This window comes from Prunus persica, chromosome G3, assembly GCF_000346465.2.
Source record: "Prunus persica cultivar Lovell chromosome G3, Prunus_persica_NCBIv2, whole genome shotgun sequence".
Taxonomy (NCBI): Eukaryota; Viridiplantae; Streptophyta; class Magnoliopsida; order Rosales; family Rosaceae; genus Prunus; species Prunus persica.
Window position 1 is genome coordinate 6,684,348 of NC_034011.1, and position 27,769 is coordinate 6,712,116.

A 27,769-nucleotide genomic window follows, 5' to 3' on the forward strand; every position below is an offset into this window, starting at 1 on the left:
TTGGGTGTGAAGAACTGAAGATTTTGTTATTGTTGAGGATGGGGATTGAATTTAATGAGTTTTTGGGTGATTTGAGTCGGTTGTTATAGGGTGCTTGTGTGAGAGAAGGGGAGTGTTTGGACACCCAAAGATAAGCCTTTAACTTTGAAAACATAATTCTGTGAATTCATATTCAATATTGAAATTCACATATCCAATTTTTTTTTTTTTCACAGATTATGTAGGATAGATATAAAAGGAAAGAGAGTTAGAGAAATTGTTGAAGGGGAGAGGGAAAATGAAAGAGAACCAGATGGGGAGGGAGAAAGAAAAACAAAAAGAAAAAAAATTACATTACTTTATTCTACTTTTTCGAACAAATTTCTTTTTATTCCACTTAGAGCAAGTCCAACAGCAGGAGGTGGACTCGGGCTGGGGGGGTTTGGGAAAAAAATGGGTTTCCAGCAGCGTGAGGCAGTCCGGGCAAGAGGTGGGGGCCACGAGACTGGGCTGGCCCGAGGGCGAGTTCGGCCCGAGCAAGCGCCCGAGGGCGGTGACGTCATGGCTGACGCCAGGCTGGCGTCAGCCCTCCAGCGTTCGAAATTTTTTTTACCGTTGGCACGTGCATTGCACACGTCAACGTTAAAAAAAATTCAAACGACGCGCTACAGTAGCCGCCAACGGCTACATTCCACGTGGCAGCGTATTGTCTCTCCGATTCTTTTTTTTCCTTCAATCCAACGGCAGCCAATTTTTCTGTAATAAAAAATTGAAAAAAAATCGAAATTTTTTTAAAAAAATTACACAAAAATTACTGAATTTTTTTTTGTATAAATACCAACAAATACTCTTCATTTTTAACACCAAATCCTCTTACATTTTCTTCTTCTTCTACTATTATTCACTTTCTCCTCAATATTTTTTCACTTTCTACTCAATATTTTTTCACTTTCAAGTTGTATTTTTGTCTATCATATTATGGGTTCTTCTACTGAAAATGGAGGGGCATGGAGCATGATGGAAGATGTTAGCTTGTGTGAGGCTTGGGTCCAAGTTAGTCATTGTCCCGTAACGGGCAATGAGATTAAATTTTCTCATATGTGGACAAAAATTCATCAAGCATTTTGTGAAAGGGCAATTGGTTCTACACGTACAGAAATGACATTATCCAGTAGGTGGAAAGTTCTTAATAGTTGGCGAAATGGAGAAATGTCTTAGCAAAAGCGATGGACAACCATCGAAGAGGAGAAAACCTTAGCAGTGAGGTAAATTATTTGTCATTTTCGTTCTATTAATTTCTATGTCATATTAATTTTTATTTAAATGTTTCTTGCAATTTATATATTTTGTTAATATGTCTCTAGTTTTTTTTTTATACATGTTGCATTTTTTTTAAATTTATTGAATTTGCATTAGTTTTTTTTTACATGTTGCATTGTCAATATTTTTTAAAGTTTCTTGCATTTCCATTTAATTTTTTTTATAGATTATGCAAGTACAAATGCGGTTTGGTGCTACGGGGCAAGGAAAAAAAAGTTTCAACCATACCCATTGTTGGGAGGTGGTGAAGACTTGTAAGAGATTTCAAATTATTCCAACCGGTCCGACGGTAGTCTTGAACGAGACTCCACTTCATGAGACGCCGGCATCGGATTCACCTATGGATTCCCCAATGAGTCAAGACTCATCCATTGAAAAGGAGCCAAGGCCTATTAGGAGGAAGGCGGCGAAGGCGAAGAGAGGGAGTAATTCTAGCAAGAATGCATCTAAATTTTTGGAGGAACTTTCAAAGCACCAAGCCATGAGAATTGAAATGGACTTGAAACAACAAGAGCACGATATGGCTATTCAACTAGAATATGCAAAAGAAAGGGAGTATGTACGCAAAGAAAGGGAGTATGTATGCGAACAAAATATTGAAAAAAAAGATCGGGAAACCATGGCCATGGATACAAGCCATATGTCCCCTGAAACAAAACAATTTTGGAAGCTAGAACGAAGGGATGTTATGAGACGAAGACTTTTTCGTGATGATGGACCTAGCAACACGGATTGGTAAAATGATGAAAACCATTAAAATAGTTTGCTTGCCTTTCATGTCTTAGTTTACTCGCCTTTGATTTCATTGTATTTTTTGGTTTATTTAATTCATGTATTTTATTTTATTAGTTGTATTGCTTTTCTTTTAGTGAATAAAGAAAATATTCAACAAAAATTCTTTTTATTCAAAACATTCCATACATAAAAAACAAACCACAACCAAAGCATTAAAAAAAAAAACAAACAAACAAACAAACCACAACCAAAGCATAAAAAATAAACAAACCACAACCAAAGCATAAAAAATAAATAACCCACAACCAAAGCATAAAAAATAAGCAACCCACAACCAAAGCATAAAAAATAAACAACCCACAACTAAAAATAATAAAGTATAAAAAAAACAAAGCATAACTAAAAATACAACATAAACATAATAAATTAAAAAAAAACATCTTCACTTCACTTCATTCACCTTCATTGCCTTTCACCGCCATAAATGCTCCATCAAGTCAACTTGACGGTGTTCATGAATATATGACGATTGCATCTCCGTGTAGCGATCAATCATACGAGGCATGAAACTACCGTCTTTAACCAACGGTTCATGCTGCACTGGTTCTCCATTTGGCCCCACTAGTTTTTCATAAATTCGTGTTAGGGCCGTGTCCATGGGATTTGGTTCATACACTTCATCAGCATCGTAATCATATTCATCTTCCACAATCATGTTATGGAGGATGATACAAGTCATCATTATACTGTTAAGCACCTCCTCGTCAAATAGACCTGCCGCGCTCCTAATAATAGCCCACCGGACTTGAAGGATACCAAAGCACCTCTCAACATCTTTTATGTACCCCTCTTGATAGCGAGCAAAAATTTTTGCTTATGGGATCGGGGATGTGGAATTGTTTTCACAAATGTTGTCCACCTCGGGTAGATGCCATCAGCTAAATAATACTCGTTCTGGTAGATGGTATTGTTAATTTCATATGTGATATTTGGGGCTTCACCTCTCAAAATATCATTGAACACCGGGGATTGACCTAGGACATTCAAATCGTTTTGAGATCTGGCAACTCCGAAGAAGGCGTGCCAAACCCATGTATCAAAACCAGCAACTGCTTCCGAGATGATACTTTTCTACCCTTTTCCATTGCCGTAATCCCCTTGCCAAGCAGTTGGACAATTTTTCCACTGCCAATGCATGCAGTCAATGCTACCAATCATGCCGGGAAATCCTCGAGACTCAGTTTTTTGGAGAAGCCGTTGCAGGTCCCTGGGCGTAGGTCTGCGTAGGTAGTCTCTGGTGTACAGAGTTTCCACTGCATCACAAAATCGCACCAAGCTCTCTAAAATAGTGGACTTCCCCATCCGGGCAATCTCATCCACCTGATCAGCAGATGACCCATACGCCGACATTCGTATCACAGCTGTGAACTTCTGCTCTGGACGAAGTCCCAAATTTCCAGCACAATTTCTCTTTTGAACAAAATATTCATCATAACTGCAAATATCATGCATGATTTTATTGAACAAATGGGGTTGCATTCTATATCTCCCCTCGAAAATGAACATCAGAGTATAGAGATTCTGGGATATAATAATCTTCCATAAGATTCTTACCCCGAGAATGTCTATGTCTGTCCACATTTGGGCCACGGCCTTCTCGTGAATCACGGCAACTCTGGTTTTCTTCCTCCAGCAAAGCAACTGCTATGCCAAGTTGCTCATCTAGTTCTCTCTGCGCCCTTTTGCTTGCAGCTCGTCTACGCATTCTTTCTCTAGTTTCCCGCTCTTCCCTCTCCAAAACCTTTTGCATGTCTGCCATTGAGAATGGAGAATGAAATCTAAAATATGAGAAATGGAAATGTAGAGAAGAACTAGTGTGGGAGGTATGAGCTGAACCTCTGGTTTTATAGAAAAATGTAGACATATAGATATGACACGCGACGCAATCTTAGAGGGTGAAAATCTTATCTGAAATTTGAAATTCAAATGGAATTTGAAATTTGAAATTTATCTATCATTTGAATTTCGAAATGTATCTGAAATTTGACATTTTGAATTTATCTAAAATTTGAATTTTGAAATGTATCTGAAATTTGAAATTTATCTGAAATTTGAAACCGAAAATCTTATCTGATATGAATAGTATTGACACGTAGGAACCCAAAAATCTTATCCGAAAATATTATCCAAATTAATTGTTTAAGTAAACAAAGTTGTGAAAAAAAAACAAAAAAAGAATAGTATTTGCCATGGCAAGCCTAAACTTCTGGAAATACATTTTGCTGGAGGGGACTAGGGCAGGCACTATTCACGTGAATAGTAACTGCCCTAGGGCTCCCATTGCCATGGCAAGGGGCTAACTGGTGGAAATGCTCAAGGAAAAAAATTTGGGCTCTTTACATGGCACATCAGCACTTGTTGCAAAAAGACTAAAATAGCCATGGCACATTATCAAAACTAATAGAGCTATTAATGGAAATAACGGTGGGGGTAAAGTGGAACACGAAACCACGGTCAAGGGGGTTAAGTGGGTTATTTTAATTTTAGAGGATAAAGTGATATTTAACCAAAGTTTCAGGGGGTACTACAGTAAATAAGCCTAAATATAATCATTCACGTTCACTCCATGTTAGAGCATTCACAATGATGCTCTCTATTTCTTAGCTAAAATTTAGCTAAAAATATAAGAAAACTATTTTAGGATATTTTTAGCTAAATTTTAGGAGTTCTCTAAAAAAATTTAACTCCAACCATACTCCCTAATTTGGAGAGTCATAAATGCTATAACTCTTTTTTGATTGGGCCATTTCTATTAAAAAAAATTAAACAAAAAAATAGTTAGCATTAAATAAAGGTTTGAAATACTCATTAAATAAAGCAGTATTAAATTATAGGGAGCCATTAGGAGTCCTTTCTCTCTCTTCAGATTTAGGAGCTCCTAGAGGACTCCCTATTTTAGGAAGTGAATATGTAGCATAGTTGGAATTGCATTTTTACGATTCCTCCCTAAAATTTGTTTAAGGAGGTGGTTTAGAGAGCCCATTGTGGATGCTCTTATAACTTAGCACTCGTCACTCACCAATATTATTTGAGTGGCGCTATTTCCACACGTCTATTTTATTTTAAAAATAAATCTACTTGTTTGTAAAATGACTTGCTTAAGGGAAAAAAACACCTATTCTCTCTCATCCCAACCAGACCCAAATCAAAATTTCAATAAAGCTTTAAAATTTCCAACTGGGTCCAATCCAGTTCCATCAGATTTCTCCTCAGTTTCTGAACCCAAAGGCACAAGCTTTCTGTTCCATTTGCTCAGTTTGCTCTTCGTCCTCTTTCTAATTCTGGCATTTCTCTCTGTTATTGTTTTACCATGACCTATTTCCTTAAAACTCAAGCAATTGATCACACCCAGATCAAAATCCAGCAAAACTTCAGAATTTCCAACTGAGTCCAATCAAATTCAGCATCTTTCGCCAAAATCTCCAAAGATAACACATTTATATACACACCTGCAGTAAATATGATGCACGCAAAATCTGACTCGGATGTAACAAGCTTGGCACCTTCATCGCCAAGTTGAACAAATGATAATAGGTGCAAATCTTCCATCCCCGTTATAGTTTCTGGCATTGATGAAGATAGGGCATCGAGAGAAGAGAAAAGGCTGAAGCTACCCACAAGGAAAATATATCAATAAATCCATATCAAAGAGTAAAATCCTCTGAAGTTGCAACAAATGCTTACTGGAAGATTTTGTTTTTTTATTTTTTTATTTTTATTATTTGTGTTTTCACATATTTTTTTTCTTGGGATTGAGGATTCTGAAGATTGAATTTTGTTGTAAGAGAACTGAAGAAAAGAAAATACTGGATTTTGTTTTTCATTCAGTAGATAGACGATAAACATTGAGAGCAATTTTTTTTATTTTTTAATTATTTTTAAAAAGACTTTACAGAGGATCCCCATGTGTGTTTTTTTTTTTTTTTGGATAAGGAAAAAAGAACTACAACGGGAAACCACACGGGCACGCAGGCCCTATCAAGTCAAAATAAAATGGCACAAAACAGCCATGTGTTTTGATTGACAAGGATTGAAGGTTTGAAGCATGCTTTGAATTAAAGTAAGGAGAATTTACTTGAATTAATAATTAAATGGTATTTTAGAAATAATGGTGGGTGTAAAGATAGAATTGTGTTTTTTCCAATTTATGTGATAAATGGGAAGATAAAGTGAGTGAAAAAATAGGACTCGGAGGTGAAAATAGCATCATTCTATTATATAAGAGTTTTTTGGTCATATAATAGTTTCTCAATTAAAACTAATAAATTTTTGATTTTATTTGTAGTGATAACTTTTTCTTTGAAATCAGTGAGGGGGATTGGACTGGGTAGTTGTAAAAAGTGAGATATCCATATGAAGTGTGCTTGTCGGTTTTTCTTTTTCTCTTTGGATGATGTGTGTAGGCAACTACAATAAATTGATTGATCCTTGTTAAATTTGAAGTTAAAAAATAAAAAGTTAATTCCTTCCTTTTTTTGCTTTCATGGAGCTCATCCGCACCATCTTCTATAGGATTCTTGTCCCTTTTTCTTTTGGGTTCCGCTGCACTTTATGTATCATATTTCGTTCATGTGGGAGATTAGAAATTTAATATAAATGAACCAACTCATGTAATATACAATTGAGTACCAACGTTCTCCTTTGGTGTTTATGATTGAATTGAATTGGATAACTCGATAAATTTAGGAGGTAGTTTGATAACCATTTCATTTTCACTTTTTTTGAAAACTGAAAACTAAAAACTAAAAATATGTTTGGTAAAATATTTCATTTTCAATTTAAAAAATATTTCATTTTATTTTAGAAAACAACTTGAAAGTGTTTTTCTTTCACTATTTTTACATCACCACACATGAAATGCACTTTAGTTACTAAAACTCAGCATTTGGGACCTCCCGACTTGGACTCGACCGCTCGATTCTTGCATTCGGCAGCAGACCAAATCCAAGCATTGAAACTTCCAAAGCCAAAATTCACCAAAAAATTCACCGAAAATACTACAAACTCTTTGTAACATGCACTTTCATTCTACCATCCATAATTTGACCCCCCAAAATTTCATTTTCAAATTCCACATAAAACTGAAAATTGAAAATAGTTACCAAACAACTTTTGTTCAGTTTTCACTTTGCACTTTTTTTTCAAAAACTGAAATTGAAACGCCTTTCTAAGAACCCAAAGAGCACCCATCAAACCAGCACACCACTTACCAAACAAATTTTCAATTTTTAATTTTTAAAAAATAAAAACTGAAAAATTAGAAATTGAAAATTAAAAACTGAAATAGTTATCAAACAGGCCCTTAAAGTTTGTTGAGGAAGGAAATGAAGATAGAGATGAACGATTTTTCATTTTAGGTGAATTAGAAGGTTCAAGTCATAAGATGTTGATATATCGTACCATTATGCAAGGACTAGATTGGATAAGTTTTCTTTGTGAGTAATCCATATTCTACCTTCAACTTGGAAAAAATTTATTTATGTCTTTCTTCAACATGCCTTAAATTTAGTGAGTTATCCAATTTAGTCATAAACACCAAACAAATATATTGCTTATGGTCTTACATTTATATACAAAAGCCTACCTTAAAAAAAATTATTAATTATTAACTTTTTCCATATATGTTCACAAAAAAATACATTATAAGCTTTCTGGTATGAACTGAGGGTTGGTTCTCTTATGCTTGCTAGAACCTATATGATGCCGGAAGGCTAATAAAACAAGCTTTTTATGGAAATTAATATGGATAGAAGAAGATCAAGAAAAGGTTAATGGAGGAACCTGTCTTCAATAACAATAGTTATTTGCTTAATTTTTCTCAATGTCCACTTACAAAGAAATAAGATCAGATTAAGGTCTAGTTTGGGATTGCTGCTGCTTTAAAAAAAAGTTGCTTCTGCTGTGTTTTAAAAAGAATCAGCTATAAAGTAAAGCAGTTAAACGTTTGGTAAATTGTAATTTTAAAAGTGATGTGAGTATGAAAAGTAGTGTTAGAGCGTTTGGTAAATTTTATCGTAAAAGTGTTGTAACTATTTATAATGACTAAAATGGACATGATGCTAAAAGTGTTTTTTACTATCTTTATATAAATATGTATGTATTGGAAGATGAACATGTTATAGCAAATAATGTTTTTACTAAAAACATGCATAGTGCCTAAGTAATTACCTATAGGAAAACTTGGGCAAAACTACATACATCAAAAGCAATACACCAAGTCATACAAGATGACAAGGATTCAAACACACTCCCATATATTTTTCCCTTATTTTTTGGGTTTGCAATTTTGATATTTATTCACAAAACATAAGCTTTACAAAAGATTAATGAAAGTCAAAGAAAAACTATACATATATCACTTATGGAAAATAAAAATAAAGAGCAAATTTTTATTTATTTTATTTAATCAAGCTCTTTAGAAAATAAAAATAATAAACAGTAAGAATAATACATATATCAGTTATGGAATAAGAATAATACATATATCAGTTATGGAATAAAATTCTATGAATTCATGAGCTTTGTTATAACTACTTTTGTGTTTTTGTTTTCTTCTTAATAAATGCTTATCATAGCTAACCTACAACACGCACCAATTCATTCTCTATCTACTCACAGCACCAAATTTGAATGATTCTAAAAGCACACAATGATGAGGTCATCAATGGGGCTTCCATTCAACTCTGTGGCTGCAGCAATGTCACTGGGTGTCCAACCTCACTCACTTGTGTATAAGCCAAGCATATCAGATGGGTCTTCAATGGTGGCTATATTTAGTGACCCCAGCAAATTTCGAGAGATTGAAGAATAAATATATCTCAGAAAATTATAATCAATAACTTTGAAGAGATTGATAATCTACCTTGTGAAAGAGATTGAGAGAGATTGAGCCTTGAGAGCCTACATGAAGATGAACTTTGGTGTCTGCAGATTTGAGAGAAATATGTGAGGATAATGATCTAACCTAATAAGGGTATTTGTGGAATTGCAAAATTTTCATTAAAGGGAGCGCGCTGCTTCAATTGAAAACAGCTTTAAAAAGCAACCCCGAGGTTGCTTTTAAAAGCTGTTGTCAAAAGACCATTGCTTTTAAAATAAGCAGGATATTTTATTTTTACCAAACACCTTAAACTGTTTAACTTTAAAGTTAAGCAGGTTTTTGGCCAAAAAAAACAGTCCCAAATGGGGCCTAACCCATTCTTTATTCAAATTAAAAACAAAACTGAAAGCATAAAATATAAATGGCTAAACTGGAGCCTACCCATCCAAATAAAAGGTGACTAAAATTCTTATTGCCAGTGGTGGTATGGGAAGAGAAAAAATCTTTTGGTTTTGATTTTGTATTGGATTGATAAGTTTGATATATATAATCACAATTTCGCTCACCTAACGACCTAAATGCTCACATGACCTCATTATTAGGTCCTTAGGTGAGCGAGACTATATAATGTAATGAGAAACTACCATCGCTTTGCTTTAAAAAAAATAATTATTATTAATAAAAATAGTATAGTACTTGATATTAAAGTTCTTAAATGAGAAACTTATTGCTGATAAATTAAACGTAACTGATAAAACAAAAAAAGACTGCAAACCCAAGTTTCTAATTATTTGTTCCCAAAAATTTAAAAACTACATATTGACTGTAGGGATGACAATTTTCCCCATGGGTAAGGATCTTCGCAGTGAATTGACCCTAATGGGTCAAGTATGAAGGATAAAAAACAGGTTTGGGGAATTTTTCGGGTATGGTGTTCGGGGAGGGGCGGGGATGATTTTTGAATCCCCGACCCGAACCCTACCCATTTAGAATATATATATATACATATAATTTATTTTATCAAACAATTATATTATTAAAATGTATGATGGTAGTGCCACCTCTACAATGATGATCATTCTTGAACATGTAGTTTTGACATGTATTATTTTTTTGTCAAAATAGTCTAGATTTTAAGTTGATAAAATGGAATTGATACATATCTTGTGCTCATAGTGCTTTTTTCTTGTTTAACAAAGTAGTTTTTTATGGGTTTTTTTTTTTTTTTTCGTAATGGGGCTGGTCTGGGAAACCGTTCCCTAATGAAAGCAGGGATGAGGAATCCTCGATTTTTTATTATTACGGGTATGAAGGCAAGGATGGGGGAAAAATGCTTAATGGGGGTGGGGAAGAGAATGACATACCCACCCCCAATTCAACCCAATGTTGTTATTTCCACCCCATTCATATCTTCCCACCCATCTTATTTCTTCACTTCTCATTTTAGGCCATGTTTGGTTCATGCAAAATGAGACTTGGGAATGAGAAATCAATTGCCTTCTCATGTTTGGTAAGTCCGGATATGGGAAATCATTGTCTGGCCCATGGAAAAAAAGGGGGAAAGTGAAGTCATCCTCCCAACTTGAGTTTTGTTTTTCCTCATCATAGGAAAGTTTGAGAAAATGAGCCAATATTAAATAAATATTTTTCATGACCATTTTGTCCTCATGAATAATTTAGAATTACAATATATCATTAATATGGATATAATTGAAAATTTATACAAACTTCGTTTCCATTCATACTCAAAAACAAACATGGAAAAGGAAATAAAGTGATATCTTCCGGTTACTTTCTCAGCATTACTAAACGTGGGAAATGAATCTTCCATTTCCCATTTCTTAGGAAATGACATGGGAAATGATTTTCCTTCAAATTTATTCCGTGAACCAAACGGGGCCTTAAGGTTTATTAATACACTCATCCCACCCGCCATCATTTCAAAAATGTCCCTACCCCTTCCCCCTTCATCTTTCCTTTCCATTCCTTTCTTTTATTTTTATAAAAAACGGTGTGAGAAAGTAGGATTGGAGAGTGTTTACTCACTTGTGACGATGAATCAAGAAATTCAGTAATATAGACAGAGAATGAATTGGAATTGGATGAAGTACTCCTTGTATTTAATCTAATAATTCTAAGTTCTTATCCAAATAATATCATCTTTTCGTTTGTTTGTAAAAAACGATGTGAGGAAGTAGGATTGGTGAGCGTTGTAAGTAAATAAGGAAGGCATGAATTAGGAAATCAGTAATATAAACAGAAAATAAATTGGAATTGGATTACCTTCTCTTTCTAATTAATATAATAATTTCAGGTTCCTATCCAAATAAGTAAAACATGCCATAAAAGTTAAATAACAAAAATGGAAAGTGTGTAAATCCAACCTTTTGACCAAACCGTAGGGCAATATCAACACATAGTAAAAACACGTGGCGGACTCCAATTGGTCCTGGAATATAACTTTCCTTTCCCTAGCCGTTTCTTACTCTCCACGGCAAAACCAAACTCCTAAGCCAGGTGGGATCCATTGAAACGGACGGTCCAGATCAAGCCAAGTGAAAGTGGGCTCTATGTACGACCACACGGATTGGTGTAATGGACCATCACCCATATTTATATAAAATGGACCCCAAAGCCGCAAAATAAGTCAAGTCGTTTCGTTCTCGTAATCCCAAAAACGCACAAAAAGGCCTAAAAGCTCATAGCCCGAACCCTAATTTCAGGTTTAGGTCCATTAGGGTTTATCGGCCGAAAGCTCAAAACCTTCCGAGCTCAAGCCCATCAACTTCGTCTTCTTCGTCCCAATTTTGAATTTCTTTTTTTTTTTACGACTCGAAATTAACCAATATTCAAATTTGGAGTTGCAGAGGCGGGTTCTTCATCTTCGGAGCTGCAATTTAGGGTAAGAAATTTTTCCTTTTAATTCTGTCTTCGGTTTTCTGAAATTTTGGATCTTGAACTTGTTGTTTTCTGTATTCTTTACTCGCAGATTTCTGGTTTTTTTCAAAGGTTCACTCTGATTGTTCTGAATGGTTAAGCTCTCTGGGTTCTGTTCAATTTAAAAGAAAAATTAGGGCTTTATGTTATTCAATTTGTGTGGCTGTAAGCATATATGTATTTGAATGTGTTTCCGCTTACCTAAGCGTGGCGTGAGTAATTGTGTTTTTAGGGTTTAAGTTTTAACTTTCTTTTGCTGCAGAAACCCAATTACCTTTTACTTGCTTAATTTAGGTTTTTTTTAAACTAAAATATGCAAAAACACAGATATAGCTGTAGTCGCGAAACTTCAAAAGTATCCTCGCGTTTTAATCTGTTTTTGGTAATATATTTTCGAGGTACAATTGCTTTTCAGCGTAAGACAGTTTGTACTTTTAGCATAAGGTACAAGTCACGTGCAGCAGGGCTCTGGTCTTTTTTTTTTTGGTCGAAGGCTCTCCGTGTCTGTAGTGGGCATTTTCTTTTTCAGGCCCATAATGAAACGCATGTCATGATGTCACGGTGGTAATTTAAAGCCTAAGTTATATAACTACTCGGTCTTGGTTACACTGCCTTAGCCCAAAAAGAAGAAGATTATAGCTCTGTTTTTAGCGGTTTTTAGTTTTTATTTTAAATTTTTTTCCCAGAATTTGCAAGTTTGTATACATATGTAACTGTGATTCATAATTCAACTGCATACTTAATAACGTCTCATGGAAAGTCATCGTTCCATTTGAAAAGTTGTGCTCATGTTTTAGTTGATGTAATGATGGGAAGACTTATATCCCTGTGGTTCATTGTTCTGCTTTTGGTGATGCATTTTGCATCTTTATGTTGAACCTAAGTATCTAATACTAGCCCAATATGCTATTTTTCAGACTTATTTAAATCATCTTTATGTTCATGTAGGTAAATCTTTTGTCAACTAACAGGCTCTGATAAGGACATTGGTTCCCATTAATGTTAAAATGGATCTGTGTAGGCACTTACTTTTGTGGGTCTGTTAAAAGAATTTCATATTACTTCCTTTTCTGAATTCTTTTTCTTTGATGCTGAATTTGGCTTGTGTTCCTCTGTTACTGGTAGATCAACCCGGCGTTTTCATTTGCTTGTGACATCTGCTTATTCGTTCATTATATTCTCAATCTGTTTTAGGACTTCGCCTGCTTACTGGGAGATGGATATTCCTACTACTCCAACTGATAATAATGGGTTACCCAGTTCAGAAACTCAGACAAACAGGCGCAGGAGAAAGAAGTCTATTGTTTGGGAGTACTTCACAATTGAAACTGTTGGGGCTGGAAGTACTAAGGCTTTCTGTAAGCAGTGCAAGAGATCTTTTGCTTACATTACTGGTTCAAAGCTCGCAGGCACAAGCCACCTAAAACGACATATTGCCTTGGGAATCTGCCCAGTAAGTCGTCAGAAAAATCAGATGACTCCTTTTACACCAGGCTCCAAGACTGCTGCTACTGATGCACCAAAACGACGATCCAGAGCAAATTCTGGATATGCGAGAGTCTCTTTTGATCAGGACCGTTGCAATCATGACATTGCTAAGATGATAATTATGCATGGGTATCCACTTCACATTGCGGAACAACTAGGATTCATCAATTTTGTCCAAACACTTCAACCACAGTTCAATTTGGTAAGCTGGAACACTGTTCAAAATGAATGCGTGGGTATTTACCTTAGAGAAAAACAAAACCTTTTGAATCTTATCAGTGGAATTCCAGGAAAGGTCAGCCTTACAGTGGATTTGTGGACTTCAAATCAGAACCTGGGCTATGTATTCTTAACAGGACACTTCATTGATGATCACTGGAATTTATATCGTCAGATTCTTAATGTTATTATGGTACCATCTCCAGATTCAGGTGACACTTTTAGTCAAGCTATTTTGACCTGCTTATCTGATTGGCATCTGGAGGGCAGGTTGTTTACCCTCACACTTGACCAATCCCTCTCTAATGAAACCATAATTGGAAATCTTAAAGGGCTTCTTTCTGTCAAGAACCCACACATGCTTAACAGTCAGTTATTGCTACGAAATTGCTATGCTCGCGTTTTGAGTAGTCTTGCATGTGATGTACTGGTGGCAATGCGCGAAACAATTGCGAAAGTTCGTGAAAGCGTCAAGTTTGTGAAAACTTCAGAATCCCATGAAGAAAAGTTTGTTCAGCTGAAGCAACAACTTCAAGTTCCTAGCACAAAGAACCTTTCAGTCGATGACCTAACTAAATGGGACACAACTTATCATATGTTGGTGGCAGCTTGTGAATTGAGGGAAGTATTTGCTTGCTTAGATACGTATGATCCTGATTACAACATAAATATATTGTTGGAGGAATGGAAGCAGGTAGAGACGCTATGCACATACTTAAAGCTTTTGTTTGATGCAGCCAACATTGTAACTGCCCCAGTGTACCCTTCAGCCAATGTATTCTTTCAGGAAGTATCAAGAATTCAAATGGAACTGATGCATGCAGCCATGAGTGTGGATCCCTTTGTCAGCTACCTGATGAGACCTCTGTATGAAAAGTTTGACAAATATTGGGAAAACTGCTGCCTTGTTTTAGCAGTTGCTGTTATTATGGATCCGAGGTACAAAATGAAAATTGTAGAGCTCGAATTCAACAGAATCTATGGTGAGAATGCCGAGACATGGATTAGGATTGTTGATGATGGCATTCATGAACTGTTCCTTGATTACATGATGCAAATGCTTACTCTACCTGAAACACCAATGGATGAAGGGAATGACAGCATCATCAAAACAGAGGCACCCGAAGAAGCATCTCAGGAGGGGTCTCTGCTGTCTTCTGTGGATGGGCTTCAAGATTTTGAATTGTACATATCTGATATCACAGGTGGCCAGCAAATGAAGTCAGAACTAGATCAGTATCTGGAAGAGGCCTTTACGGATCGAGTGGAAGACTTCGATGTTCTGGTTTGGTGGAGACTGAACAGAATGAAGTACCCAACTCTCTCTAGGATGGCTTCTGATATTTTGTCGATATCGGTGTCTACCGTTGCCTCTGACTCTGTGTTTGACACTGAAATAAAAAGAATGGATAGTTACCAGACTTCATTAGGTCCAGCAACTCTTGAGGCCCTTATCTGCGCCAAAGATTGGCTTAAATATGGATCATTCCCACAACCTCCAGCACTTTAAGTTTCTGATAGTTATGTTCTCAAAATGGAATTTTAGGCATGGGTTTCATTTTGTTCTTTTAGGTAGATCATTGGTAGTCTCATTTTGATGGTTTTTAGATGTTAACACAATGCTAGTTAAATTTTGTTTTTCCTCCATCATAGGATGCTTACAGTTCCAAAATTTTGTGTTAGTACAGCAATTGTTTACGTTCTTGGATTAGTAAATGAGCTGCAAGATTAATTGGCCCAGTGCAACCATATTCTTCCATTGATTCTGTTATCTTCCTACAATGTTGATTTTCTTTACTTCTTGCAGCTTTATGTTATGATCATTCAAGAGCAGTAAATTTCTTTTTACGTTTTCCTAATACTTTTTGAAGCCATCCAATTCTCCTTGGGATGAAATTGTAGAGTAGAGTTACTGATTCTTTTACCTTAGTAATTCTTGTTAAAAAGATGTTCTTAAAAATAATAATAAATATTGAAAGGGACGGTTTTGAAAAGATATTTTACCCCATTGTTTTGTTCATGATATATACTGATGGTGTCTTTTTCTTCATATTGGTTTACTTTAAAAGAAAATCACATCTAACAAGATTTGAGCCTATGTCAATTTGTGTGTACATATTTAACTTCATCTCTGGACTGTTCATCATATCAAAGAGAAAAACAACCCATGCAACATCTGATGCTTTTCTCTTTGTATGACATTCTTTCTTGCCCTCAAAGTGAAAACTCACTGGCTCTACTCATCTTTAAGCTTTTCAGTTCATCATTCTTTAAAGTCGAAAATGATCTCTATGGCTTCTGTGGCTCCAACCCACTTCCCCACACACCCCCACCTTCAGTCTTTTGAAAACCCACCAGTTACTCTCTTTGAGAACTGCAAGTCCATGGACCAACTCAAGCAAATCCATGCCCAAACAATGAAAACAGGCCTCACAGCACATCCAATGGTGCTTAACAGAATTATAGTCTTCTGTTGTACTGATGAATTTGGCGACATGAAGTATGCCCGTCGGGTGTTTGACACAATTCCTGAACCAAGTGTTTTTCTTTGGAATACCATGATGAAAGGCTATAGTAGGATACGTTATCCTGATTATGGGGTTTCTATGTATTTCACAATGCAAAGGTTGAGTGTCAAGCCCGACTGCTATACATTCCCGTTCTTGTTGAAGGGATTTACGCGTGAAATTGCTTTGGAATGTGGCAAAGAGTTGCACGCTTCTGTGTTGAAGTATGGGTTTGATTCTAATGTTTTTGTTCAAAATGCATTGGTGCACATGTATTCTATTTGTGGTTTAATTGATATGGCACGTGGGGTTTTTGATATGATTTGTGAGAAGGAGGTTGCTACTTGGAATGTAATGATTTCTGGGTACAATAGAGTCAAGAAGTATGATGAATCCTGGAAGCTCTTCAATTGCATGCAGAAAAAGGGAGTATTGCCCACTTCAGTTACTCTTGTCTCGGTGCTATCAGCCTGCTCCAAATTGAAGGATTTAGATACCGGGAAACAGGTTCATAAGTGTGTCAAGGAGTGCCTGATTGAACCCACTTTAGTTTTGGAAAATGCTTTGGTTGATATGTATGTAGCTTGTGGGGAAATGAATGCTGCGCTTAAATTTTTTGAAAATATGAAAACTAAGGATGTAATTTCTTGGACTACAATTGTTAAGGGGTTTGCCAATTCAGGACAAGTTGATTTAGCTCGAAACTACTTCGATGAGATGCCAGAAAGAGACTATATTTCTTGGACTGCAATAATAGATGGGTGCCTCCAGGTAAACCGGTTCAAAGAGGCATTGGAATTTTTCCGCCAAATGCAGACTTCATATGTAAAACCAGATGAGTACACTATGGTAAGCATTTTAACAGCCTGTGCACATCTAGGAGCGCTTGAACTAGGAGAATGGATAAAAACCTACATTGACAAAAACAAGATCAAGAATGACACCTTTGTTAGAAATGCTTTAATAGACATGTATTTCAAGTGTGGAAATGCTGAAAAAGCTTTGAGGGTTTTTGATGCGATGCTTCATAGGGACAAATTTACATGGACGGCAGTGATTGTTGGCCTTGCTACTAATGGACATGGTAGAGAAGCTCTTGGCATGTTCTCTCGGATGGTAGAATCTTTGGTAACTCCAGACCAGATAACTTTCATTGGTGTTCTCTGTGCGTGTACTCACTCTGGCATGGTAGATGAAGGAAGAAAGTTTTTCGCTAGTATGATCACCCAACATGGGATTGAGCCTAATGTTACGCATTATGGGTGCATGGTGGATCTTCTTGGCCGAGCAGGGCATCTAATCGAAGCTTTTGAGGTTATACAGAATATGCCAATGAAACCAAATTCAGTTGTGTGGGGAGCTCTTCTTGGTGCTTGTAGAATGCATAAAGATGCAGAACTGGCTGAAATGGCAGCTAAAGAGATGCTCGAGTTGGAGCAGGACAATGGGGCTGTTTACGTTCTCTTGTGCAATATATATGCAACTTGCAATAAATGGGAAAATTTGCGTGAAGTCAGGCAAATGATGATGAATAGGGGAATCAAGAAAACCCCTGGTTGCAGTTTGATAGAGTTGAATGGTATCGTCCATGAGTTCATATCTGGGGATCGGTCACATCCTCAATCCGAAAAAATCTATTCCAAGTTGGATGAAATGATCAAAGACTTGAAATTTGCAGGGTATTCGCCGGATACATCTGAGGTTTTTCTTGATATAGGGGAGGAGGATGTAAAGAAAGTGCAGTATGCAGGCACAGTGAGAAGTTAGCAATTGCCTTTGGACTGATCAGCTCAGGACCTGGTGTGACAATAGAATCATGAATAATCTTAGAATCTGTGTGGATTGCCACAGCATGGCAAAGTTGGTCTCCAAGGTTTATGATAGAGAGGTGATTGTTAGGGATGGAACTCGGTTTCACCATTTCGGACAAGGCTCATGATCATGTAAAGATTATTGGTGACAGTTTAATAAAGGATAAAGAGTATATAACTTGGTGATTTAACTCTCTCTCTACCGAATATCTGATGTTCGAATGATTGTAACATTGAGACGTGATAATTTCTCTGGCATTTGCCATTGATAGATTAAGCCTTGTGCATTTCCTTTTCTTCAATCTCTATCACTCATAAGAAAATACAATCATCCCATCTTTCTCCCATTAACGAAAGTCTCATCACTATTTTTAGTATTGATGGAGGTGGAATAAGAGGGATTATCGCTCGAGTTATATTCATTATCCTAGAATATGAGCTTCAGGTAAAAAGATCAAAACCAAAACTCTATATGTTTAGTGCCAATTTTAATTATGAGCAATATATAGTACCAAACTTAGTTCACCAAACAATGTTTCATTCATTAGAATATATGAGTCCAATATCCATTTGTTTTTAGTTGATAACATGTTTTAGGAACTTTTAGGATTTAATATAGTGGCATGTGTAACACGGTTTCTATATAAATTTTAGGAACATTTTGATAGCAAAAGTCTCTAAAAAGGTATAAATATAATTTCAATATTTTTTGATAACCCAAATAGTATTTTTACTGCAGTAAAAGTAAAATAAAAGATGTGATGTTGATATTTAAACCATGTTTTTCTCAACTCTTAGATTAGATTTAATGATAGCTAACCACAACTTCCTTGGACCATAGGGTCGAGGAGAATGAGAATGAATTCTTGAAACAAGAAGCAGTACTTTTATTATATTGACACACCCACTCACCCAATTCCTAGTACATTCCCCTTAGAGCATTTTCACCTATTTGTCATGACAAACAATAAATGCAAGTAAGGGCGGTTACTGTTTACTTGAATAGTATATGCCCTAGTTTTCACCCATGTTATGGCAACCTAAAGATAATTACTATTCACATGGAATTAATTTTATTTATATGTATGAGATTAATAAATAAATTTTTTATAGGTATGTTTAACTTTTTTTTTGAATTTTTTGGTAATTTTTCAGAATTTTTTTCGGTTTTTTTTTAAAAAAAAATTTCTTCGCAGACTTCAGCGCCTATCCGCTGGAGCTTATTTTGGGAGACCGGGGGCCTTTTGCCTGGGAGGGCTGTCCGCTGGAATTGCTCTTACCCCTACCAATTTATCACCCATCCCACCTCTTGGAATCTATTCGTCCAAAAAAACCCTCTCCGAACCCAATATCTTCCAAGAGACCAAGAATCATGTGGGCTCATCAGCTATAGCACTCTCCCTCATGAGCCCTCGATTGCTCGTCTGCTGTCGGCGGTCAGGTACTGTTGTGTAGCAGCGACGTCGTCTATCTGGTAATGTTCTCTCCTCTGGAACTGAGTCTTTAAATCTTTCCTTCCAGATCGATACCGTACCGCGACTGGGTACGCTCGATCCATATCGAAATTCGTAGAGGGGTGAGCGAATTAGGCAACTATGGGTGGAATAAAGGAAATAAAAGAATGGGCTTGCATATATAAAAACTATGGGTGGAAGCATCTTTAGATTGCAATTTTAATCACATTCTGCACTGATGAATAAATGCACTAACCCTTCTTTGGCTTGCCTTCAATCATTTTCTTGAGAAGTGAGACAGGAACAGTAAAGTATAGAGAGATGAAGTTCAAGGCATTTCTTACAGAGAATGGTGTAAATCTTTTGGAAAAGAGGTTCCTACCAGCACTAGACAAGATGGGAAAGATATGCCATCTCTATCTCAATAGAGACCATGCTATCTTCCTCCACAACCTTCTCAATGGTGATGGAGTTCAGTCTATTGCTCAGTTTCGCAAAGAAGCTCTTTTCGATGACTATCGAATCTCCAGCCAGAATGAGGACCGCATTGCCTTTGCAGTAGACATTTCTCTTCTCCACCGTGCTCTTCGTAGTAGTGTCAGCATCTGTACTGAGTTTGGAAATGGGCCTACCGCCAATCGTCTCCAGATTAAATTGGTTAAGAAGCTGCCTCCAAATTCTACTCAACCAATGCCTTTCCTTACTTTTGAGACCAAGGGTTATAAATCTGCTGTAATTCAGGATGTGCCAATCTCAAAACCTATGTCCAGAGCTCAGGTTCTTGAACTTCAAACTGCTCTTGATATGGCTCAAGATTTGCCTCAGACTCTGGTTCAGGTTCCGGATTTGAATCAGTTGCAGAACTTTGTGGATCGGATGAGGCATGTGGGCGAGTTGCTTAATATTTCCATAAGCAAGTATGGGGATTTACACATTCAGATTTCCACCACATTAATCACACTTGGTGCTGAGTTTCAGAAGCTGTTGGTCTTAGGTGAAAGAGCTGATGCTCCATCTGAAGATCTAAACCTCAGTGCTCAGACTCGGTCAGCAAGGGCGATTTTGAGGGGAGATGCTCAATCTGTGCAAGTGAGTGTGAAGCATTTTGGCAAGAGCCTTCAGTGCCACTTGGCTAAGCCGGATTGCGCTTTCTATGGGATTGCTCCACAAGGTGCTTGCTTGACGGTGATCTTCCAGTTTTTCATTCCTGGTTCCCATCAAATGGACAAGTCAATCAGTCTACATTGCAGACTTCCTGTACTGGACCAAGGGTCAGGTTGAGGGACTTAGGTGGGTTTGCCATGCATGGTTAAGCTTTAGAACTTTGGGTTAAATAGTCAGTTTGTTAAATATCTTGGCAAATTGATTCTGATTTTTAATTTGAGTAGCTGTACATGCTATTCTTGTATTCTGCCAATGACATTTTAGACCCATGACTCATTTTCTTTGTGAATATGCACATCCCTTTACAAGCTGGTTGTGGAAGTTTTGGTCATGACATGATGAAATGGAAAGAAATGCCTACTTGAATTGTTATGAAAGCAAAAATATAACGTCAAATAGTTGCAAGGATAGATGATTCTTAGCACAGATTGCTGTTATTATGTATATACATTTTGGTGATTTGAAGCATCAAGCTATTGTATAATTGAAGCTCCAAGATTTAGAATGTCTGGTGCCTGCCACATGTTTGACAAAATAAAGATCCAATTTAACAGGTGCCTTCAGACGTGAGTGTTTATAATATGCTTGAAGCATCTGATCACAAATGCAACCATGAGAACTATTGAAAAAACGATCTAACAATTTGCTCTTGAATAAATTTGGTATGTGGGATTTACTTTAATTTCATATTCAGACCAAAACACAACCTGAATTTTATCACTCTCCTTATTGGGGGATGTGATTTGTGTTTTCCATGTCATATTCTTTCGGTTCCATTTAGCTTCTACCAAACAAATAAAATGCGAGAAAAATGACACAGAAATTGTACATAAATTTCCAGCTACAAAGAGGTGGTGCCTTAATGTTATGTGTTACACCATTCATTCTGTACATAATTTCTCACTTACAGGGCAGGATCCTCTGTAAGACAAAGCTTATTCAATATCTCATCCAAAGCCCCAAATGCAACCTTGTATCGGTCTTGTGATTTCCTCCCTTCTTCCACAACTTGCACAATGCATTTATACAAATGGTCATACCTGTGAACAGGGTTATTAATGTCAATGCCACTGCAGCTATGATCAAAAATGTAATTGCGTTCAATATCCTTTCTCCATCGCGAAAGGACGTATTGAGCCGGGATCTCCTCCACGCCATTTTGGTTAAGGACTGATAGTGCGTGCCTGCACAAATATCCCCTCAAGTTGAACATGCCACAGATGCAAAGGACCTCCATCTCAGATGGATTATACAAAACCTCATAGTCTCTCACCTCTCTCCTATTTCCATCAACTTCAGTTTGTTCCTTCACTATGTGTGTTATGACTGGCCCATCAGGATTTAACTGACTAGTGCTGAAACAAGAGTACATTCCTTCTACCTCCGATTCAAACTTCCTAAGAATGTCATTAGTGTACACTTTGGAGAGTTGCAACTCAAAATAGCATCCTGACTTCAACATATAACTCGAATTTCTTGAATCCAAATCTGCCAAGGCTTCCAGCCGATGATGCGTTTGCAGAGCTTGATCATACTTATCTAAAAATTCCTTTAAAGGAGTATCTTTATGAAGAAATTCTTTGAAGTATGAAGAGACAACCTCACTTGGTTGCACAGGGGACATCCCTGCCAAAAATATATCCTTCAAATATACTGGAACCCACCGCTTCCGATCGTCGAATAATGCTTGAAGCCATTTATGATCTCTAATTCCATGGCGCTGGACCATATCCTCCCAAGCTGCTTCAAATTCCTCCACCCTCAGAGAGTAGTAAACTGCTCTACTAAAAGATTCTTTAATTGCTTCATACTCGAACAATCCTCCCAAATTTTCTGGAAATTTTTGCATTATATGTGATAAGCAAAGACAATGAGAAGCTCTCGGGAAAACATCAGAAATGGCAGTTTGCAATGTTCTGCATTGACTAGTAATGATCGCTTGAGGAGGGCGTCCCAGTATGCATGTGAGCCAAGCTCTAAACAACCATGTATAGGATTCAACTGTCTCACTTGCAAGTAAACCACAGCCTAGCAGCACAGATTGTCCGTGATGATTTACTCCAATAAATGACACCAGCGGGACTTCAAACTTGTTTTCCAAGCATGTAGCGTCAATGGCAACTATATCACAGAAATAACTGTAAGCAACCCTTGTCCTCGCATCAGCCCAGAACAAATTTCTCAAGCATCCTTTCTCATTTAGATCCACCACATAAAAGAAGTTTGGATCCATTAACTGCAAGCGAGAAAAGTAATTCTGAACTGCTTGGGCATCTCCTTCTTTAAGCTTCAATTGATTGGAGTAGTCAACTCTATTCCCAGATTCTCCTTCATCAACATCTATGCTTCCATTACCCTCAGAATCAATGATCACTGTTCGAAATAGCCTGATCTTTTGCACTTCTTCAGCAGTATCTAACTGCAACGCTCTTTTAGTTCCCACACCTACGCTCTTGTGAGATTTATAAAATTTTCCACTTGCTGGACTAATCAAATGGTTGTGCTCAAGCTCAACTTCAATAACTCTCCACCTGTTCGAGTCCATTAACCTAAACTTTATCATTGCTGGACAACCGGTTCTAGTTTCTGGCCTTGGGCGATTTGCTTCACTCTTCTTTTTGAAACCTGCGCTACTGCAGCTAAGTTTTCCTCTGTATCTTTCCTTGCTCTTTCTATACCACGTATTGCTTACCCTAACCCCGAATCCCTGTTGCTTGGCATAGCAATTGTAGAAGTAATACACATCCTCGTAAGAATCAAATTCCATTCCAACAACAGGAGGGAGAGGGTTCTCGCCTTGAATAATGCCAGTTTGACTGATAAAATCTGTCATTGCACAGTCTCCTTCAATCTCAAATTCATCAGCATCATCATCGCCCGCTGGCTCCGTGTTCAGAGAAACTTCATCCATATCTAAACAGACATAAAGCCAGGAAACCAGTTAACAAGGAAAGGAAAAGCCATACATAACAATAAAGTCGAAAAACCAGGTACACTTAGCATAAATCCTCCACTTTCCAACTCTCAAAACTAATCTCTCAAACGATTTCCTAATAGAATCAGCTACCTTCATTGAACATTTGAATAAAAATATTCAAAGTTAGTAACAATATACCGATTTCTTTACTATCCAGAGCACTAGACCCTAAAAATCTGGGGTTCGGTCCTTAAAAACGAGAAACCCAAGAACTAATCTTGAATTCTAAAATCTGCACTGTTAGGAATTGGAAAAACAAACATCACTTCAGCTTAAATTTCTGGGTACTGTTCAGTAAACTTTTTCTTACATTGTTTGAAAGTTGAAGCACCAAAAAAGGCAAAAAGGCCAACAGCCCTTTCTAGATTTTCCTCCATTTTCTCAGCAATCAACCAAGGTACAACTTTTTAATTGTTTTGACAAACATAAGTTAAACTTCACCGAATTTGAAAGTGAAAATCGATCAAACAAAAAGGAACTAACAAAATATTACTCTACCCAGCTGAGCCTATTACACAACCAGACTAATTTGAGTACTAACTTGATACATACAAATAACATTCAGAATTTTGGCTTCTTTTCTCGAATTCTTCATTTTTCTCGGGAAACAAACAACAGAGAACAGAGCAGGTGAATGCTTTGGCAAATTGAATTAGAATTCGATGAGTCTTCAGGGTTTACCTGATCGGAGAGTCGCGGGGGAGTTTCCGGAAAATCGGCAAGTACACTCGCTCAGCAAGGAAAGTGGCGCGTGACGTACAAAGTGGCTTAGTCCGATCGAACTGAACTGAAGGTTTTTTTTCTGAACTGAACTGAACTGAACTGAACTGAAGTTCGATATGGGGCTAAAATATCAAAAATGCCCCTCTATGGTTTCTTTCTCTCTTTCGATAATATCATTGGCCTCCTCCCTGCCGGGTTTGGGCGTTTTGTTCTTGTGCCTAATTTGACTCAGCATTTTGAGTCAATAAAGACAAACTAAACTAAAACTTGAATTTTTGATCTAAAAATAAAACTATAACTTGCATTTTGTCTTCCTCTATATTAAACTCTCTCATTCTCTAATATCGCTTATATAAAAAATAAAAAAAAAATTATTGAGTAACTTTTGATATTGTATTTTTTTTAATACTGAAAGGACGAAATCAACATTTTATATCTTTCAGTTTTCTTGATATGATCTGGTATGTATAAAGCTAAGCTTTATTTAGATATAAAGTTTCAGTTAACAGTTTGACAACATAACACACCGAATTTACAAAAGAGCGTCACGTTCTATGCTACATAACCCTACTGAGGCAAGAAGCCATCAAAGAGCTACCCAGTTTTTTGTCTTTTTTGGTTTCATTTGTGTTGTAGAAGTTGATATAAGAACTCAGGCAGCGACAGAGCTCTTTTTGGGCCATTAAGCTTTTTCATTTTTTGAGATACTTTGTCTACTTGTATTTTTCACACTCATTCTCTCAACTTTATTGAGAGAGGCCTCCAATAAAATCCAATTTCTCTCCCCCAAATATAAAAAGTCTGGTTTGATGGTAAACAGGCACAGAAGGCAGCTGTGACATCTTGGCTAGCCAAAAGTGAAAACAAAGACTGGTTCATATCTATTGTGCAAAATTGCAGGGACAATCACAGTACAGTTCTTACTAATGTGAATCTCTGATAGAGATGAGGAAAAATACAAACAAGCTGACCCTCTCATGCTTCCTACTTATATATGGTATTGGCATTCTTCACAGATAACAGGTTGAAGCTATCCTTTCCGCCATCTGATGAAAGAGTGAGACGAGGAAAAGGTATATAAAACTAAATTCATAATTACAAAATATGTCGCACCTTAACATTACAACTCATTCGTGTTTGTCCTCTACATCATGAACCCTATTCAATGACTCTTCAAATGCTTGCAATGCTACCTTGTAATGGTCAAGAGAAATCACACCTTCCTCTACAATTTGCAAGGCACTTCTATATAACTGATTAAACCATTGCATGCGGTCGGTGTCATCAGCATTACTGGAGCCATGATCTGGAATATATATACGCTTGAAATCCTTTTTCCATCGCGACAAAATGTACTTGGAAGGGATCTCTTCCACTCCATTAAAATTAAGCACACACAATGCATGTCGACATAAATACCCATAGAAGTTAAAGCAACTGCAAATGCAACGAACCTCGCCTGCTGTTCTGTTGTACAGAACTTCATAATCTCTAATCTCTCGCCTATTTCCCTCAACCACAACACGCTCCTTGACCAAGAATATTATGATTGGCCCGTCAACGTGTAACTGTGTAGTGCTAAAACAAGAATACATCTCCTCCACTTCAAATTGAAAATTCTTGAAAATTTCTCTTGTGTAAACTTTTGAAAGCTGGAACTCAAAGGAACATCTTGTTTTTAAAGTGGGACTTGAGCTTCGTGACTCAATATCTGCAAGAGCTTCTTCCTTGTGCTTCTTTTGCAGAGCCAATTCATACTTATCAAGAAATTCTTTCAGTGGAGTTTGTTTGTGCACATATCTGTCAAAAAATGGACTTAAGGTTTCACCTGGACGTGCAGCCGACATTCCAGCAAAAAATGTCTCTTTCAAATAAACTGGAGCCCACCGAAATCGGTCTTCATATAAAGAATGAAGCCACTCATGATCACCAACCCCAAAACGCTGAATCATGAATCCCCATGCTGCTTCAAATTCAATCACCTTCAGAGTTTCATAAACTGCTTTAATCAATGCCTTCCTAATGGCATCATAGTTGCGCAATCCTCCTAATTTTTCGGGAACTTTTTTAATGATGTGTGACAAACCAAACCGATGATGGCATCTTGGAAATACCTCTGCTATTGCACTCTGTAAAGCCTTGCATCTGTCAGTAATAATTGTTTGTGGAAACTGTCCTGATACACATGTAAGCCAAGCTCTGAACAACCAAGTATAAGATTCCGTTGTCTCCCCAGCAAGCAGGGCACAACCAAGCAATACTGTCTGCCCATGGTGATTTATCCCTACAAATGCCACTAGTGGGATCTCATATTTATTTGACAAATATGTGTTGTCAAAGTATATCACATCAGCAAAATAACCACAGGCTGCCCTACACCGAGCATCCATCCAGAACACATTCCTTAACCGCCCATCATCATTGAGGTCCATCAAGTAAAAGAAGTTCGGATTAGTCAACTGCATTCGGCAAAGATAGTTATAGATTGCTTGTGTGTCACCTTTTTTAAGGTTCAACTGATTGGGATGATCAGGAAAATTCCTGATATCTGTTGGATTCAAATTTGAGGTCCCATCGACCCCTGAATCTATCACAAGTGCTCGGTACAACTTAATTGTTCGTTTTTCTGCATCTGAACTTGACTGTGACTTCCTTTTCATTCCACTTCCCACCTTCTTAATTGATTTGTAGATCTTAGCACCTAACAAATGGTTATGTTCAAGTGTAACTTCAAGTACCCTCCACCTCTTGGAGTCCACTAACCTCATCCTTAACATTGCAGGACAGCCAGTTCTTGTTTCTTTTCTTAAACGGTTTACATCTTTAATTCTTTTGAAACCCTGGCTGCTGCAACAAAGTACTGCACCATACTTCTCTCTACTGTTCCTCTTAAACCATGAATTCTTCACTCTAACACGAAATCCCACTTCCTTAGCATAGCAGTTGTAATAATTATAAGCATCATCATAAGACTCAAATTCCATTCCAACAGCGGGGGCAACAAATTCCTTTCTTCCTTCAAGGACACCATTTTGAACATCTAATTCTGTCAGGACACCATCTCTATCAGTTACAATATCATTGCACTCACCATCTGGTACTTGCTCAATGTTAGCAGAGGCTACTTCCATCCGAAAGACAAGTGATAAATTCAGAAACCAATCTACACAAAAAGGAAAAAACAAAGAATCTAATATATATTATTCGGCTAACACTAAATACCATCCAATCAATTGTCCAAGACTCCAAACACAACTTGTAATAAAAACAATGCTAGATCAAACAAATAAGTATTCACTTTAACCATCAGAAACATAGTTGCCTAATTCGCTCAACCCCTACGGATTTGGATCTGGATCGAGCGTACCCAATTGCTGTACGGTATCGATCTGGAACGAAAGATTTAACGACTCAGTTCCAGAAGAGAGAACAGTACCTGATAGACGACGTCGCTGCTACACAACAGTACCTGACCGCCGACGGCAGACGAGCAATCGAGGGCACATGAGGGAGAGTGCTATAGCTGATGAGCCCACGTTTGATTCTGGGTCTCTTGGAAGATATTGGGTTCGGAG

General features: G+C 37.1%; 5 protein-coding genes across 6 annotated transcripts; 3 read left to right on the plus strand and 2 right to left on the minus strand.

The window, feature by feature from the left end:
* On the plus strand, positions 11,573-15,337 carry LOC18782835 (zinc finger BED domain-containing protein DAYSLEEPER). Its single transcript, XM_007214950.2, has 2 exons — positions 11,573-11,816; positions 13,046-15,337. Exon 2 carries the CDS (start codon positions 13,068-13,070, stop codon positions 15,066-15,068), a length of 2,001 nt encoding a protein of 666 aa, XP_007215012.1. The 5' UTR covers positions 11,573-11,816; positions 13,046-13,067; the 3' UTR covers positions 15,069-15,337.
* LOC18781734 (putative pentatricopeptide repeat-containing protein At3g15930) lies at positions 15,631-18,178 on the plus strand. Its single transcript, XM_020558998.1, is given in 3 exon segments — positions 15,631-17,793; positions 17,796-17,871; positions 17,874-18,178. Coding segments are annotated over 3 exon segments (2,247 nt in total). The 5' UTR covers positions 15,631-15,753; the 3' UTR covers positions 18,005-18,178.
* LOC18781713 (checkpoint protein hus1) lies at positions 19,071-20,962 on the plus strand. Its single transcript, XM_007215632.2, has 2 exons — positions 19,071-19,350; positions 19,624-20,962. The coding sequence occupies exon 2, from the start codon at positions 19,652-19,654 to the stop codon at positions 20,609-20,611; it is 960 nt and encodes a 319-aa protein (XP_007215694.1). The 5' UTR covers positions 19,071-19,350; positions 19,624-19,651; the 3' UTR covers positions 20,612-20,962.
* LOC18782368 (protein FAR1-RELATED SEQUENCE 6) lies at positions 21,235-24,461 on the minus strand. The gene is made up of 2 exons (XM_007214948.2): positions 24,153-24,461; positions 21,235-23,407 (listed from the first exon to the last, which is right to left on the minus strand). Exon 2 carries the CDS (start codon positions 23,403-23,405, stop codon positions 21,399-21,401), a length of 2,007 nt encoding a protein of 668 aa, XP_007215010.1. The 5' UTR covers positions 23,406-23,407; positions 24,153-24,461; the 3' UTR covers positions 21,235-21,398.
* On the minus strand, positions 25,053-27,769 carry LOC18781732 (protein FAR1-RELATED SEQUENCE 6). 2 transcript variants are annotated; one of them, XM_007216911.2, is made up of 2 exons: positions 27,631-27,769; positions 25,053-27,357 (listed from the first exon to the last, which is right to left on the minus strand). In XM_007216911.2, the coding sequence occupies exon 2, from the start codon at positions 27,323-27,325 to the stop codon at positions 25,322-25,324; it is 2,004 nt and encodes a 667-aa protein (XP_007216973.2). In that variant the 5' UTR covers positions 27,326-27,357; positions 27,631-27,769; the 3' UTR covers positions 25,053-25,321. The 2 variants fall into 2 exon arrangements, with proteins under 2 accessions (XP_007216973.2, XP_020416629.1); XM_020561040.1 differs by having other exon boundaries at positions 27,493-27,769.

What these genes read in the sequence shown, in the direction of transcription:
- LOC18782835 (XM_007214950.2), top strand. Translation starts at nt 13,068, where the DNA reads ATGGATATTCCTACTACTCCAACTGATAATAATGGGTTACCCAGTTCA.
- LOC18781713 (XM_007215632.2), top strand. Translation starts at nt 19,652, where the DNA reads ATGAAGTTCAAGGCATTTCTTACAGAGAATGGTGTAAATCTTTTGGAA.
- LOC18782368 (XM_007214948.2), bottom strand. Translation starts at nt 23,405, where the DNA reads ATGGATGAAGTTTCTCTGAACACGGAGCCAGCGGGCGATGATGATGCT.
- LOC18781732 (XM_007216911.2), bottom strand. Translation starts at nt 27,325, where the DNA reads ATGGAAGTAGCCTCTGCTAACATTGAGCAAGTACCAGATGGTGAGTGC.